Source organism: Lissotriton vulgaris, chromosome 5 (assembly GCF_964263255.1).
Source record: "Lissotriton vulgaris chromosome 5, aLisVul1.2, whole genome shotgun sequence".
Lineage (NCBI taxonomy): Eukaryota > Metazoa > Chordata > Amphibia > Caudata > Salamandridae > Lissotriton > Lissotriton vulgaris.
This window is the reverse complement of record NC_141693.1, coordinates 1,584,217,053-1,584,234,411: the sequence shown is the minus strand read 5'-3', so window position 1 is coordinate 1,584,234,411 and position 17,359 is coordinate 1,584,217,053. Positions and strand designations below refer to the sequence as shown.

At 44.2% G+C, this 17,359-nt stretch overlaps 1 protein-coding gene across 2 annotated transcripts in view; it reads left to right on the top strand.

Annotated features, from left to right (window-relative positions):
• CPNE6 (copine 6) overlaps positions 1-16,329 on the top strand; it is a 461,434-nt gene extending 445,105 nt beyond the window's left edge. For both annotated transcript variants that reach the window (XM_086923675.1, XM_086923676.1), the window contains exons 16-17: positions 10,918-11,154; positions 13,405-16,329. In XM_086923675.1, coding sequence (XP_086779801.1) covers positions 10,918-11,154; positions 13,405-13,530 — 363 coding nt within the window. In that variant the 3' untranslated portion in view covers positions 13,531-16,329. The remainder of the gene's footprint in view (positions 1-10,917; positions 11,155-13,404) is intronic.
• The last annotated feature ends 1,030 nt before the right edge of the window (positions 16,330-17,359 follow it).

The following is a 17,359-nucleotide window of genomic DNA, read 5'->3' as shown; positions in this document are numbered from 1 at the left end:
CAGATGTGATAGATTTTTCGCTGGATAGATAGGGACCAAGGGACACAGTCTGGGACCTATTAGATAGGAAAGATGTGCAACAGAAACTGTCAACTCCTAAGACAACAGGTTTTAAGCTGTGGAAGGAGAGTTGTAATGATACAGATCCTCATGAAGTGTGTCAATGATGCCTTGAGTCGGTGCACGATTCCTGGGACTGTGAGCACTGCACTCAGAAGAATCTGATGGCCATATGGGGCTGCGAGGGGAAGATGTATGTTGCCAAACCATCTAATAGTCCATGCTATGACTTGTTGAAGTCGAAAGGAAGAACCTGTTCCCTCTACTTGAATCATTCCCACAGCAGATCATTATCATAGTCTTCATGTAAGTCCAAGAAGAAGTGTTAGAAATCAAAGCTGAAATTGACCCCTTCCCTCCACCCTCGAATTCCAGAGAGGGTGTCAACGTGCCACCTGGTCTCACTCCCTATTGCCATCGGAGCCAATCCCAAGCCTAGTCCTGGTGCATCCGGAACGTCCAGGTCCATATGTGATGTTGCAGCAAGTGGAGGCCTTTAGGGAGGTCCTGCTGTACATAGACGGCATTTTACCGGTTCCCTTTGGTGCGCCTTGGGACCCAAGGATCCACAGGGGCCTCTAGTCAGGCTTCCACAAACTAGACCACCTTCTGTGCTGTCTGTGTTCCTCGAACCCATTGCGAGCTGAGCACCAGCTCCGGTGCGCACTTCAGTTCCGACACCACCCGCTGCTTCAGTTCCAGGGGCATCAATGCCGGTGCCAACACTGCCAGCAAGGAAAGGAGGATTTGCAACCTGTTGTGCTTTTCAACTCTGAGCAGAATCCACAATAACTTGGACCGAGGCTGTGCCCTGCTTCCACGGAGTACAGCCAGGAGGCCACCTACTGATTCTGATACTTTGCACTTACCACGTAGTTAGGCCCAGACTTTGCAGCGTTTTCGAACCTGATTCGTACAATGACAATTATGATAAGGGGGATGATTTTGTTCCTCAATAGGATGAGGAAAACTGGTAAGAAGTACAACTTGCCAGTGTCCTGCATACGTCTGCAGATACTGGCCTATTTTCTCCTCCTGGCCAAGTCACTGAAGAAAGCACCTTCTTCACTAATTATGCAAGGGCAGCAGAGGTACTAGACCTACAACTTCCTACTATGGAGGTGAAGACCTAAGTTATGGGTACTCCAGACTGGTCAAGAACGTACAGAACCTCTATTACAAATTAATGAGGCCCTCACAGATATTCTTATGGGCACTTGTGTGACACCATGTTCAGTACCACCAGTTAATAGGCAGGTCGCTCGGTGTCATCGACACCGAGCACCTGGTGATCTTGAGTATCTCATACAACATCCTCTGCCAGAGAGCTTGGTGGTGCAGGCACCCACAAGTAAGGTAAATCCCAATGCCTTCTCCAGCATCCCCCAATTGTGAGTCTAAGAGAATAGAGACATTTGGCAAACCCATCTTTTCCTCCATGAGCCTTGCTGTGCAATCAGTAAATGCCAGCTGTCTTCTAAGCTAGTAATTCCATGCCCAATGGGACACCATAGCTTTTGCTCTTGCTTGGACACAACCATCTGCTTCGGTTGTGCGATGGGTAAGAGTGTGACACTTCAGCACCACTTCTATTTGAGGTCTATTGGGATGTCCAAGCATATCTAATGGACATGCCATTTGACGGCTCTTGCCTTCTTTGGTGAATAAGCTGACTCAGCCTGAGAACAGTTTAAGGAAAGCCAGGCCACAGCAGGTTCCTTGGGTCTGTCTAACACCACCAGGGATTTCGACTAGCTATTTTTTCCCCTCCATATCGAAATTATTTCAAATTTTGCTGACACCAGACTCCTCTGCCAGGCCAGCAGGCCTTCCAGACTGAGATTGCAGCTAACACAAACAACACCCAGAGCATAAGAGACAATGTTTAGCTCAGTCCTTCACCCTTCCAGCAACTGCAGCTGCGAACAACTCCAAAAGCATTTTAGTATACCCCTTTTGGTGCACAGCCACTTTGTCGGAGGCAGGATTGACATTTCTTCCAGGTGTGGCAAGCCACCACCTGAGATAAGTGAGTCTTCCAAATTGTCCCTCAAGGTATGCCTTAACATTTCTTTACACCCGACACCATCCTCGACCATCAGTGAGGCTGCAGGCGCTGTTGGCCAAAGAAGCCATAAAGAGGGTTCCAGCTTTGGAAGTCTGACCTGGGTGTTACTCCAGCCACTTCCTGGTTCTAAAGAAGGACAGAGACCAATGTACGATTTTACATCTATGCCCTCTCAATGACTTCTTGCGGACGGACAAATTCAAGATGCTCATGCTAGCCCAGGTCATGTCTACCCTAGACTCCGGAGACTGGATGGTGGCATTGGACCTGCACAATGCTTTATTACATATCCTCGTACATAAGCACCGATGCGCTACCTTTGTTCATGCTGGGCCAGCAGCATTTTCAGGTTGCAGCACTCTTTTCTGACTTTACCAGTGCATCTTCAGTGTTTAAGAAAGCGATGGCAAGGGTCGCAGCACACCTTCAAAGGTTGGGGTTACCAGTCTTCCATTACCTCGACAAGTAGCTGTTGAAGACTGGCTCTCCCCAGTGGCTGGGTGAGGCTTTGCATTAGGTGAATAGGCACGATGGGCCTCTAGACGAATGTGTGACTACAGAGGACATTGTCTCCTCCCAGACTGGGTAGATGGTATCCCCTAAGTTAGGGTACTGATAAAAAAACAAAGTAGAACTCACCTTTTTATTAACACTCACTGTTTTAGATGGTCAAAAGTCGAGTCCGTTAGGGAACCCTTGCCCAAATGAATGACTTTGCCCTGTATTGGCAACGAACGAGCGCAGGAACATATTGGTGTAATGTATATGGTTTGAGTAATTGCGCTTACGTTCTATCTGAGCATTTGTTTTTATTCATACCAGAGGCTCCCCAAAATAAAGGCGATAACCTTGGCACCTCTAGGTATTTTCAATTTTTCTGTATCCCTCATAGTCAAGTAGTACTGTATCTAAGAACTCCCACTTTCTTTGGAGGTCAAGTCCGCACCGGTGGTATTATCCTACCAGGGTGGGGTGAGATTACCTATGGTGAACCAGGCAACATGATATGGGTGAGGCCTACTCCTTCCTCTTTCAAAAAGATTGGTCTCTGGTCGGGAAGTGTTAAATCAGAAAAGGCATATTCCAAGACTGGGAAGAATGCTGGCTTGATCCTTTACCCACCGCCAATAACACGCAATGTCAGCACTTTTGTGCCCTAGAGTTCTTAAGGCTTCTCTCTTTCAGAGATACATTCCACCGAGAGTGGAGCTCAGGACTCCTTTATGCCTTCCCTCTTTACCTCTCCAGCCTTGAATTCTAAAGAAGATCAGGAACAACCAAGCCTAAATCATCCTTGTGGCACCAGATTGGGCCAGGAGAGTCTCGTACCCAGAACTCCTGAGCATGAGTCATTAGTCCTCCAACCAAGCTGTCTCTTTGAGAGCATCTTCTAGTGGAGCACCAGACAGATTCCTGCAGCTGGGCTGCATAATCTGCACCTTCATGCGTGGAAATTCCCTTTATCAAATTTTTTTACTCAAGCTGTTGTGACAGATTGGTGCAGCTTCCACTAAATTGATCTATTGTAAGCCAAGTTGTATAAAGTTTATTTGCTTATTTCCCCCGGCCCAGCAAGGATTTTCCTGGGACACTGTTAAAGGCTATTTGTTGATTTTTCCGGCTTTTTTGCAGTTGCCAGATCATCCTTTTTTATTTAAATCATCTGTTCTAATGAAATGTTTTTAAAGGCTTGCATCACTTGTTTCCGACAAAACCCTTTGTGATGCCACAGTGGGACTGGTAATTTAGTTCTCACTTTTTTGATGTGCACCACTTTTGAGCCACAGCACAGTTGTCAATTTAGACTTCTGACATTGAAAATAGTCTTTCTCATCGCCATTACATTGGATAGGCATGTGAAAGATTTGCATGATCTTTTCCTCAACCCACCTTATGCAACATTCTTCCTAGATAAACTAGTCCTGAGGAGCCAAGCTTCCATTCTGCCAAAAATTGGTCACTACATTTCAAGTTGGGCAGGCTATTGCCCTTCCAACATTCTTTGCTCCACCTCATCCCTCTAAAGAGGAAAAGAGGCTACACTGTTTGGACCCTAAGAAAGCACAACACTTTTATATAGATTGCACCAAAAAAGATTGGGTGCAGAATCAGCAGCAGCCAGACTGATTCTCAGCCTTCCATAGAGGACCTACATCATCCAGCACCTTAAGGACCTACACCGACTCACTATCCAGAAGAGATGCCAATTCAAGCTTCTGACCCAGTCCCTCCATGACCTAGGACCCACTTGCATGAACCACAACTTGAATTTCCGCTGACCTCCCAGAAACCTCTGATGGCCTTTCCCTCGCACAGATACTGTGCATCCGCCACGGCCACTCCAGGGGACACTCCATCTCTCACCTCGCTGCCAAAGCCTGAAACACCCTTTCCCCCACCTCTGCACTTCACCCTTGCTGACCTACTTCAGGAAGGAACTCGAGACCTGGCACTTCGCCTGAGATCACAGCCTGGATACGCTCTTGGGCGATAAACTGCGATCAGGCCACAAGTCCTAAAAAAAGAAGGGGGGGGGACTAACCTAGTTAATCGGTATACAAGTGTCATTGCTGCGCGTGACATCACGGCGCGTGACATCACAGGAACTGGCATCACAAGAAGTGATATCAGATCTTAAGCCCTCACATATATGTTTAGCAGGTCAGTGAATTCATCACACAAAGCGCAAGTGAAGCAAATGAGCCTTGGTGGGGAGGACTGTGGTGAACTGCACCATTGTTTGCAGCAGGACACCTGGTATTTAGCGGCAATTTGATCAAAACCAGCGGATATACCGAGCAAAGCCGTGCTGAAGCAAGAAAATCTGCAACAGGAGGTCATGTTGGGCACATTGTTGTAACTTTGACCGACGATCGATTTCGCGTTTGGGAGAACACCCGAAGGATCACTCAAGGATGAGACAGACTACGAAAATGGCGCCATGTACAGTCTCACAGTGATTCAAAAACCCTGCCTTGAACATGCCTGAGCCGGCCTGATTGACTGCAAGTGACCTCAGCTTTTAGTTCGGTACGGGCGGACTGCAATAATAGATCCCAAAAAAAAATGAGAACTTTGCTAGAAACCCTACCTTTAGCCTCTGAGTGGAGCGGAGATGTCTCCATGTAGGACTGGTTGCAGGGCTGGTTACAGCTAATGAAGATCCGATGTTCCGATCCTCCCTTGGGCTAATACAGTGTCGCAAAACACTGCTGGAGCAGACTGACCGGGCCACGGGGATGTCGACGTAAGTGGATGATGGAAGTGCCTTGCTGTGACAACGCCTGTCCCCAACATGGCGGACATCGTGAACGAGCAACGCGACTGGTAACAGTGATGTTTGTAGGAGGATGTAGAACCACCAAAGGGGAGTTTTGAGGCAGAGAGAGAGTCGCTAGGGCTATGGAAAGCATTGGAGGCACCGGATGAAGAACTACGTTTGGATATACATATATCCCGAGTGCCTGACCCTAATATGGCCGCCACTCCCTCTTTACCACAGTCTTCTCTCTCTGTCCCGCTTGAGGCTCAAGAGGAAGGTCCTCGTCATCTCATGCAGGAATCTTCTGACCCTCGGGGGGGGGGAATGCCGAACATTCCCCCCCCCCACCGGCAACGCCTCGCACACCGCACCAACCCCCCCCCCCCAAACAGGGCAACACCCAGACACCGAATAAAAACCTCATGCACCCCCTCAGACACCGAACCTACCCCCCCACATCCCCGGGCAACGCCTCAAACACCGAACTGGCCCAAGGAGGGGAGCCTGGAAGTGTCTGCACCGAACCCCGCTCAGCAGCACCGCACAGAGAACTCCATTGTGGCGCCTGTGAAGAAACGGACCTGCTTCTTGAATGCCTCTCAGCAGATCCATGGGAACTTTTACCAAACTACCTACCCCTCCCTGCTCTATTCCTCTCCTCTTTCCTGCTACTAACCTTTGCCCTCACCTGTCGTTGCCCTAGTCCCCACCCTGTTTACCTGTGAATTTCCCGCATCATTTGAGAGCTAGCTATTTTGTCTGATGCCCTATCCTCCCTTTCTCACCTTCCCCATTCCCTCCCCTCTACGCTCCATTTATTTTGCCCTCCATGTTATTTAAATGTTTCCCATTGAGACCTAGCTATTTGGCCAAAGCCTGGTGGAGTTACCTGATAGCTATAGAGGAGATGGGTTTTGGGACCTCCCCCTCGACCGTCACCTACCCAGCCGGTCTTTGGGCAGACTTTCCTTCGTGTTTCTGCCGTTTCTCCCTCCCATCCTGTTTTTCTGCGAACCTCTTCCCTCGACTCTTGAGACCGAACTACTTTGATGCCCGATGGAGCTACCTGGTTTAGCTATAGGGGAGATGGACCGTGGATTCCCTCCTTGGTTGTCACCTACACAGTCGGTCTTTAGACAGACTTCCTCTCGTCTCTACGGTTGTCTCTTCCCTTATCCTCACGCTCTCACCTCACATACCCCCCACTTCTTTTCTCTCTCCATTCTCTCCTCTCCTAATGTAATGCTGATTGTTTGATGTAATGTGTAATTGTTCATCTTTTTCTGTTATACTTTTAAACCACATTGTTGCACTTCCTTTCGTCCCTCCTGTCGTCTCCTCCTGCATACTCCCTCTATTTATGTCTCTCCTTCTCCCCTCTCTCAATGTATTGAGACTGAACTTTTTTGTCTGATGCCCGATGGAGCTACCTGGTTTAGCTATAGGTGAGATGGGCCGTGGATTCCCTCCTTGGTCATCACCTACCCAGTCGGTCTTTAGACAGACTTCTTTTTGTCTCTACGTATTGTTTCTTCCCTTATCCTCCCTTTCTCACCTCTCCTGCCCCCTCCACTACTTTTCTCTCTCCTTTCTCTCCTCTCCTAATTGTATTGCCTATTTTTTGGGATTTATTGTTTAATTGTTGAACTTTTTCTGTTATATTGTTGATTCTCATGTAAAGCGCTCTGATACCTCCGCATCTAGCCAGCGCTATATAAAACTGTTTAAATACATAAAAATAAATAAATAAATAAAATACATTTAAGCACATTTCGAGAACACTTGGAAACCCTCCTGATTTAGGCAAAAGATTCACACATTTGTACACTAAACATAAAACAATATTATCTTTTGCCAGCGTTAAGCTTTCTATTGCCATAGTGCTTTAAAAGAAATAGTGATATTTAAATTATTACAACGCCTCCTCAAGGGTAGTAAGCGTATATAAATGCTATTTATGTTGTGCAAATACTGGGAAAGATCAACACATCTGACATTCTAACAGTGCATGCATATCTCCTAAACAGATCCTGAACAAAGTGAAAAGCTGCCTTTCTGTGTGAAGTGCTAACAAGGTGCGAGCCTTTGTTTCCCCTCTGCTGCATTTGCATCAGGTGTGAGGCTCCTGACTGCTGCCAGCCAGGACACTCCAACATAAGGAGGCCTAATGACCCCTGAGACTCAGCCTTTGTTAAGGGCCAGCAGGAGTCAGAAATAAGAGAGCCCCATCCCCGCCTGCACGTTGTTGTGATCAAAAGCAGACAACAACGTGCAGGCGCTGCTGAATGTGTCCCGGTGTTTGGAAATTACACCGGGACGAATTCAGCATCTTTTTTAGTGGGGCCCAACTTCTTGGCAGGGTGGATGGCATCACCCTGTGAAAGAAGTGGGGGGACGCCGTCCACCCGCGAGGACCCCCGACTTGTGCCCTGGCTGCGCTATATAAATACTATGTGAATTAATAAAAACATGTTTCTTCCAATGGTCTCTCAGTCAGAAGCTTTCTCCTCTAGGACCATCCAGTCCCCTGTGGTTCCATTCCTAATGTTCTCAATCCTGTTTTGGCATGTGTTTGACTACACAACATAAAAATAGTATCTGCTTTTCCCTAGTCCTTACTTTTATGCTACTTGTCACTAGTTGGCTCCTACTGTCAACAGGGTCTGCACTCCAAACCAACCATATCTATAATGTCTCCCTTCAGTTAGAATACATTAAAAAATGCTTTAATACTTTTGTTCACAGCCTTGAGAAAACGGTATCATTTTCAGCAGAGAGCGAAACGCATGTTGCATCAGAACAATGCATGCCTTACTGTGCGACCACGGCATGCTTTTTCAAAAGTAGATTAAATCCTTACAATTGAAACACTGTTACATGATTTGGGGAGCTTATTTATAACAATTTCACCTCAAAATAGGGTATTGCATCCGTGATACTTGGTGTCACCTACCAGGTGCAGTAAAAAATGCTTACAACTAAAAACAAGCATTTGTGATGCAATAGGTCTCACATTTGTGGGACTTAGAGCTATTGGCATTATACACATGAAAGCGGTGCCGTACTGAAACAACCCGTGGCGCCCTAGTACATCAAAGTAAAGCATGTGGCGGCACGTGAATCGGCGCCATAGTAATTTTGACAAAAACATACAAGTGGGTGCTGTGCAACAGAAGGTCAGGTACTCTTACAAAAGTGGAGATTATGGGACAGATAAGACAGCTGGGGAAGACAGTATTCGAGAAGGCATGACCTGCTCTATATCTACATTGGAGGTTGGTCATGCTGACACAAATCCTAGGATATTAGGCCCAAACAGGAATGATCAGTTAAAGGGAGTTGTTCACAGAGGTGGAAGTCTGGCAAACTACCTTCTCTGTGATGGAGTTTGAAACATGCAAATTTCTAGATTTTTGTACATTTGTTCAATGTTAATACGTGTATTGCGCAGGTTAGTAAACTATGGTGTAAACAAACTTATTTCAACTTTATTTAAGTGCACTCTCTGTCCCAAATGTTTTTACACACTAATTATAGAAACACTGTGCCTAGATCATCGGGAGGGGGGGGGGGTCATTACAAATATTCACAGTTGTGTATCATTGTTTGGCTGTAGACTCTAGCTGCAACAAGACTGGGAGACAGGCAATTACAAGAAGGGCATGATGAAGGAACACGAGTCACATATTATTGTACCACATGAATAGCAAAAGAGAAGATATGAGATCACAGAAAGTAGGACATCATTTCTAGAGCTCCGATGTGGCATGCAGGAGACAAACTGGGCATACAGCATCTCCGACAGGATCCTTGCTGGAGTTTTCGGTAGTGGAGATGGCCGTTAGGGCACGATCACTGACTGTGCACCTAGAGGTGTGGGGTCATATGGCGCCCAGAGGTCACTACCTGAGGTCAGGGGACAAACAATGGGCCTACTTGTGACAGGCTGGCTAATGAGGTTCAAGGTAGGAGTTACCTGCAGCAGCTCATGAGATGAAAACATTGCATTATGAGACAGGTTGAATTAAATACAAAGATGCATAAAGGTGTAATGAAGGTTAGGCTTGTCTATGTTTCATGCTTGCAGGTCCAAAGAGTGTATGAAAAGAAAGTAGAAAGCAGGGAAAAGCCATCACCAAGGAGAGAATTCAGGTAGTGAGTATGTACAATAGAAATTGTGAAAAGCTGGGCTACCTTCTTAAATACTTATGCCAATATTGGGAATTGACTGAACATGTAATCATCAGAGATTGAGGTAATCTACCCCACGGACAGCAGAGGTTAGATCTGCATACGCTGTAGAAAAATTGAAAGAACAAATAAGGAGCGACAGGCGGGTGGTGGTGGGGTGACGCCACAGATGTGCGCCGAGCACTAACACAAGTATGAAGCAATGCAATAAAAAAAAAGTTCCCCCAAATAACAGATAAACAGTCCAAGCATAACAAAACTGTACTTGTCCGGTGCTGCACTTGAAAAAAATGGAAGTGACGTATCACTGCCTTAACCAATTATGAGGCAGCCAAGAACACCAACACTGCGCTGAACTAATGGTAAGCAGTAGGCGGGAGCTATGAACCTTACTGAATACTACAGGTCTTGCAGACAGTGCATGCGCGCTGCCTAGGCTTGACCTAAAAATGCTTTGAGATCCTAGGACCAGATGGATGCCTAAACCTTTTGTAAAGCTTATAGGTAGAGCTACGTGAAAACAAGTCTAAAATCTAGCTTCTAGATGGATTGTCAAGTTTTGTCAAAACTTCTGTGATATAAAAAATATTACTTTACCCAGAGAATTAGGAACTACATTTTGTAAAACCTAAGTATTTGTTCTTTCTAATGAATAGTTCAGCTGCTGCAATTAATACAATTGCCACTATTCCCGAATTTACAAAACAAAAATCTGATGGTTTTTATTATAGGCCAGATGCTATATTTACTTGGGTCGCTCAGCAAAATATGATTGAGGTAAATAATTCAGACCCTAATCCTCCTTACCTTGTGAGTGAATCTCCCTTTGGTTTGATTCTGAGCTGTGACTGAGATTGAAAGGATGATTAAGTCATACTTGCCTGCAGCATTAAACATGAGATTATTGAAGAATCACACAACACCTTTCTCTTTCAACTTGAATCGGACTGAGCTGTACCACATCCATGTGTAAAGAAAGGGAAGACAAGAGGGCTATAGGCACAGTAATTACCTATGGCAATTGAATGTTTATGCCATCACAGCTCCTATAACGATTGGAATGATCTTCTATGGTTCATTGTATCTAAAGCGTTAAAATTCAAGATTTTTTTAAAAACAAAATATCACATCTCCCATGACCTGAAAGAAAAAAAACATTGCTGAAAGTTAGAAAGTTGTTCGTCCGTTTTGCTGTGGCCTCTTACCATCAGTGGAGATTCAAAGAGCGTGATTCTGTGCTAGGTCTGAAGAATAAGTGTTGCAACGTGAAGGCAAGTCTAACTAAGTTGTATGCCTCTTTATTATAACCTTTTCAAATCTTCCTTTTTGCTCACAGAAGTACTCCATCTTGCTGATACTTACGGATGGTGTGGTGACGGACATGGCAGAGACAAAAGACGCCGTTGTTCAAGCTTCCCAACTACCCATGTCAATCATCATCGTGGGCGTGGGCAATGCAGACTTCACGGACATGCGCACTCTGGATGGGGATGATGGGGTACTCCACTCGACCAAGGGCGAGGCCGCCGCGAGGGACATTGTCCAGTTTGTGCCTTTTCGAGACTTCAAAAATGTGAGTGGGCTGCAAATGTTCCCTTTTACATTTTTGTGGGATAATAGTGGGGGGTATAACCAAGCATTGGCAAAGCCAAAGGGTCTCATCTTTGGGAACTATTGACTTAGCTGATTGTTTTAGTGATGTTGTACAGCATTACCAGTGCTGTGCAGCATGGCTTAAGAAGAATAAGAAAAAGCCTATGACACAGTCACCCACGTCATTCTGGAAGCACACACATTACACATGTACATGTCTGCAAAATGACAAGCGTGCTTTTTTTCTTCTTATTTACCAATCCAACTCGGATCGGTAAATAAAAAGAAAAAAACGCACAAAACCTTTTTTGTTTTTGAAAGTGAGTGGGGGAAGCAGCACGGGGAGGGAAGTGGAAGCAAGACAAGAGGGCCCGTGGAGGAGATGGAGGCAACACGGATGGGGCAGAGTGGGAGGAAGCAGCATAGAGAGCGGGGGGTAAGTGATGCAACATGGAGGGTGTGGGTTTGACCAATGTGGAGTATCGTGGGAGAAACCCAAATGAGTGAGAGAGAGAGAGAGAGAGAGCAATATGAAGCTGGTGGAGATACACACAGGTGAGAAAGCAGTGTTGGAGTGACAAGCACCCAAGGGAGAGTGCATCATGTAGGGGGTGGAGGAGAAACCACAGGCAAGTCAAATCAACACAGAAAATGGAGGAGGGGAGAGAATACTAGGGAGAAAGCTAGAAAACACATGCACTCTTGTGGTGTGCTTAAAAGAAAGAAAAAAAAGTAGGTCCCTAAAAACGAGCAGTGGAAGGTCACAAGTAAAAGGCAATGCTCTAGGGGAGGGATAGACCCAAGATGAACAAGGCAAACAATTGAATACAAAGCAGATAACTGAGAGTGGCAGTAAAGCCAACCAATGGTAAGCAATGTGAGGGCTGCATACCAATCTGTGTTACTTGTATACCCACAATATGTCTTTTGCTTGAACTATAAATGAGGTATGCCATGTGAAAAGAAGTGTGGGCAAGGATTATTTCCTGGTGTAATCAGACAAATAGCACAATACATACAAAAATGTTGGTTTACAAAAACCACTTAAGTTGATCAGCAAATCTATGATTCTGCAGTTGCAGGAGTTCCGGTTAAAGTGGCAGGCTTGTATGTGCCTCCTAGCATGGCCCTCTTATAAGAGAGCATGATATTATATGGCACACATCCTGCACTACATGGCACACACCCTGCACTGTTGAATCCATTCTATGTTACAATAATAGACACTTTACCTGATTGTGGAGAAACTGATAGTAATTCTGGCTCTCCTTACTGTTGTCTAGATGACAAATGTTTCTATGGAGTATTTCAGGCTGTTGTCTAGATGCAGAAATGCAGGTTGCACTGCAAGCCTACCTAATGGGTTGTGGCCTGTATCCACTACTGTATAACAGAGAGGGGTTCTTACCTTGGTGACAAAAAATTCCATTCTTCCATTCCTGGAGTTATTCTCCTGGCCTGCCGATCAATCACATTGTGAAGAAAAAACAAAGGCAGCAGGCCTTTTCCATCTATGCACTCAGGATCTGGAACAACATCCCCATACCCATCTGAATCGTCCCAATGCTACTTCAACTTAGGCAAGATTTGAAGACTCATCTCTTTAAAGAACACTAATTCACAATGTATTAACCGTCCATAACCCACCTACTTCTCTTATCACTCGTTGACTTTGTGCTTGTCTTCGACACTGTACAGCACTCTGCAGGATTTTATTAGGTTTTGTGCAATTGAAATACCAAATAAAGGGTACATATTTTTCTCTGATGTGCATTAAAACTGAATAGGGGTTTGATTACATGTTTTAAGTACATCTGCGTGTTAGGAAGCACTTGATTTTTTGGATTCAAATAATATGCAATGGTTGATTTTTTTTAAATTTAAAATCCTTATTGCAAAGCTACCACATTTAGGAGGTGGCATGTTTTTTTTCTCTTTATGGTCTATGCTTGCAGTAAAAAAAAAAAAATAGCCATTGCACCAACTTGCCAAGGCCACGCCTTGTGTGTTTACCAATGCTCGTCTTTTCTTTTCTCTGTTTATTAAGCACACTTTCTCACCCCACCCAAACCTCCTTTTTACGACTCCTCTAGTCTTTTTTACTTCACTGCATTATGTACTTTAATTTGTGCCTTTCGTCTCTCTGAGTACTTCTTTGATTTCTCCTACTCATCCTGTCCCTCTCAATAACGCCTCTCCCACACCTCTGTCATTTCTTCTCACTTCTTAGGCCCCTGCCTCGGCTTTGGCCAAGTGCGTCCTCGCTGAGGTTCCGAAGCAGGTGGTGGAGTACTATGCCAGCAAGGGCATCGGCCCGGATCCTCACAAACCCAGCAGCTCTCCGACACCCCTCTGAGACTAGGCTGTGCATTGGTGCATGCCCGTATACACGGTTCGTTGATGTCAAGTCTGCCGCTTTATGAATGAACTCTGAACAGTGAGTTGAACTACGCAATATGAAGCCCGACCCTTCCACAATGATTTTCTGGAGAACAAGCAGCATGAAAAGACTATGGACTGAGGTGGCCTAGAGATGGAAGAAATCTCAATGATGTGCCTATTGTTATTTTTACTAAACTGAGATTCTTCTTTGGGACTTTCTTCAAATAACCGCCACGAGACAGTGAGAAAAATACAAGAACAGTAGCATGATCATTTTTGGAGCCAAGGCAGTGGGTCTTCCTTTTTTTTTTAAATGTTTGCAGAACCTAGTCGAGAAACATGTTGTATTTGTGCCCAGAGTGGTCGCTGTTTCATTTGGCTTTCCAGGATAGCCTAATGCTTGATGGAACTCCCTTTCAGACCCAACACAGGATGAGAGTATCCACATGAGCCTGGACGCGTCAGACAAGACTCAAACCTGGACACAGGGTAAAAAGCCACAGGAAATCTGTAGCTCAAGTCAAGAATCTCCTCAGGATCAAGGAATGTCAGACTACATTGAGTGGTAGGGCGCTTGTGTTCAAAGCAGCGAGTAAAAGATTCAGGACACATGCAAAGTAGCATACACTCATCAAGTATTGGGTCTACTAATTCATTCCCACTTTCCCAGTCCCTTGCTTGTTTAGTGAGATGTATTACCAGTTAGAAGTTGCATTCAGTTCTAAAAGGAGTGGCCTCAGAAGCACTGTCATCTTTTTGAGACTGAGTGGTAATTGCACATGGCGCAAATTCTGCATCCATTGGCATTGCATTGGCCAGACATTGGCAGACACCAGGCTGCTCAGAGGTTATCAAAACAGTGATGGCACCATTTCATCATTGACTACTCATGCTTGGTTTGTATGCGATGAACCTACGTGTCAGAAGTTTCGTGGTGCCATGGTTATCCAAGCAGAGTTGGGTTAAACCTCCTTCAAAGGTGTTGTTTGAGGCACATTTTGAGGAGGTTCTCAGAGTAGTTTCATTTTACCAAGGACTTCTCTGTTGTTGGCCAAGTGTAAAGCAGGAGTTTGCAGGGTTTACTAATGGCCATGCCTTGTTTAAGATCACAACATGTTTTCAATATATACGTTATTCTTCAGGCCAAATTCAGTCAAACCTCATTGAGGAAAATATTACTTGCAGTTAACACTATCACTAAGACATTAAAAAAAATCTTAATTTTCGTGGACTTCTAAAGTACAACAATGCGATTGGTACAATTCATGCAACATTTGCAGCTGATCATACAGATGATGATGAAACGTATGATTCAGTACTAACACAATCTCATCCAGTGCTATTGGAGTGTTATTTAAGAATAATGTTATATATTCCATCCAGCACCACCTTTTTGTTATTAAAATAACTGCCAGGAGACTAATTCAAGCACCCGATACCTCCCCCTCTCATTCCTGCGCCCTCAGCATCAGTAAGGACCACATGCCATGAGACATCCATTGTCAAGATATATTTTAAATTCCAACCATATGCTCTAAAGACTTTGGTCACCAGTACATAAAAAAGGATCAGTGAATTATCTGTGCCAGAAGTTTATGCCTGCCTCTTATTGTCTTTCTCGTGAATCTGCAAAATGTCATCTAACCTCATGTGTGTTGTTTTTGTTCCTCTTTATTTACTTCCTCCCTCTATACCTTTCACTATTCCTAAACCATTCTCTACCTATCACTTCTCCTTTTCTCACTCCACACATTTTATATGTTGTTCCTTTCTACAAAACTGAATATTTCATAGATGTTGTGCGTGTTTACTGTGGACTTAATTTTTCAGTTCAGCTTGAACTAGCAAGAGTGCCTTTCAGAACACTGGTCTATAAAAGTTAAACAAATGGGGAAGTAAATGTTATTCGTCAAAAGTCTTCTTCAGTATTAGTATATTTAAGTCACACCATATACTGTGAATTTTCTCATATGGCATCCAAAATGAATCTTGAAATATACAATACGTGCACCTTATATTGAGCTGAAAGATATCAACTTAGGAAAGTTAAAAGTTATTTACCAACAGTAGTGGTTTTGCAACATATGCATTTTTCATAGATTCCCTGTGTAATGAACAGATTACTTTTAGTCGGGGAAGTTTCATCAGAAAGATCCTCTGAGGACGCAAAGAATGAATATTTGGCATAATAAATCTCTAAATGATGTGATTACTCTGAAAGAAGACATTATATGTCTGTTACAATGGTACTCCAGCATAATTTAACATATCCAGTATTTCAATTCCTCAGCTATCTTTCAAGAGGATCTTGGAAAAAGGAATCCATTTGCAACTCATTAAACCTATGAAAGGCATAATTGCTGGCGAAACAGTGTTATTATAGCTAAGTACTCTTCCTTCTCTCTCTCTTTCTCTGGGTGTTTCTGAAATAGCTGTGTATCTCTTCTTGCCTTTCCACTATACCTTACCTTTACTTTCAATTCTCTCATGCCCTTGTTCCTTCTCCCATCTCTATCCATTTCATTCATATTTGATCACACCATCGCGGTCTAGCACTAATTTCTTGTCTCGCTATCTTTGGTGCTTCTCATTCTGTTTTTGGCTACTGAAATGAAAAAAAGCATGACTGAGAACATGGGAATGTATCAAGTCAGTTGAGGTCCAGCCTTGAGGCCCGGTATCTGCTGCCGCTGTCCCTCCCTGCTGTTCCTGATGTTGATATCCTTTTCCTGCTTCTTTCAGATGTTTAAATAAATCAGCCTTGTGCACTGTATGGTTTAAGATATCTTTCTTGACTTTAAGGTCGTTTTTGAGTAGCCATATTGCGTATATCGTTTGGACTGAACTATTCTCGGAGCTGTACCCACAGTCAATTGTAGCAAGCACAGAATTTCAATCTCAGGTCTTCTCCGTCAGGGCTTTTGCACACGGAGTCTATCTGCACATACATCCACTTTAGAATGTTCTTCTCTTCCAGTATTCTGTTACCAGAGCCATTCAAAGAGGTCCCTTAAATTGAGTGCAGGGCCTGTCTGAGAATCTATTCAAAGAAGACACAGAAGTACACTTTTAGTTGGTCTACTACGCTAACTACTCTAGGGGCTGGTTCCATAGTGTATTCGTGAGACGCAGAGGCGAGGTTTGTTTTCCCACCTGTATTCATCTCCAACTAATCTTTCTCACAAACACACACACAGACAGACAGACACAAACACACAGGTTCCCCTTTCCTTCATTTCTTTCATAACACCAAACCCAGGATGTGCAGATAGTACGTTTTCAGCAGGGGCACAGAGAGAAATTCCGTTAGTGGCTGAACTTCTGGTCTACTTAGGGCTCACATACACCCTGTCAAGCTGTCATTTAGGGAGCTTTATCCAGTGATAGGCCACTTCACTGAAGGTAGAGTAAATTGAGGCAATGAGGCAATCCTGTGACAACTGTTGGGGCTGTTCATGGAAACACAGAAACCAGAAACTACTGCAAGGTAACTGAATTGCCAGGTACCTTCTCTTTAAGCTATGAATTTCAGGAGGAAGTGAAAGTCAAACAGACAAGACCTACTCTTGGAAAGAATCTTGATGTCGAATGACTAGTTCAAGCAATAAATATAATATCACATTAGCATTATTCTTTTTGGAAAATACATGAGGCTTGTTATTATTAAGGATGCTCAGTAACTGAAGAAGTTTTATTGTCTTAGTAATATTTCTGCATAATGCTGCAGATTTCTCAGTAATTCTGTACTCAGTTGGGGAAAGTGATGCACAAAGTCAGGGACCCAATAGACATTATACTAGGCC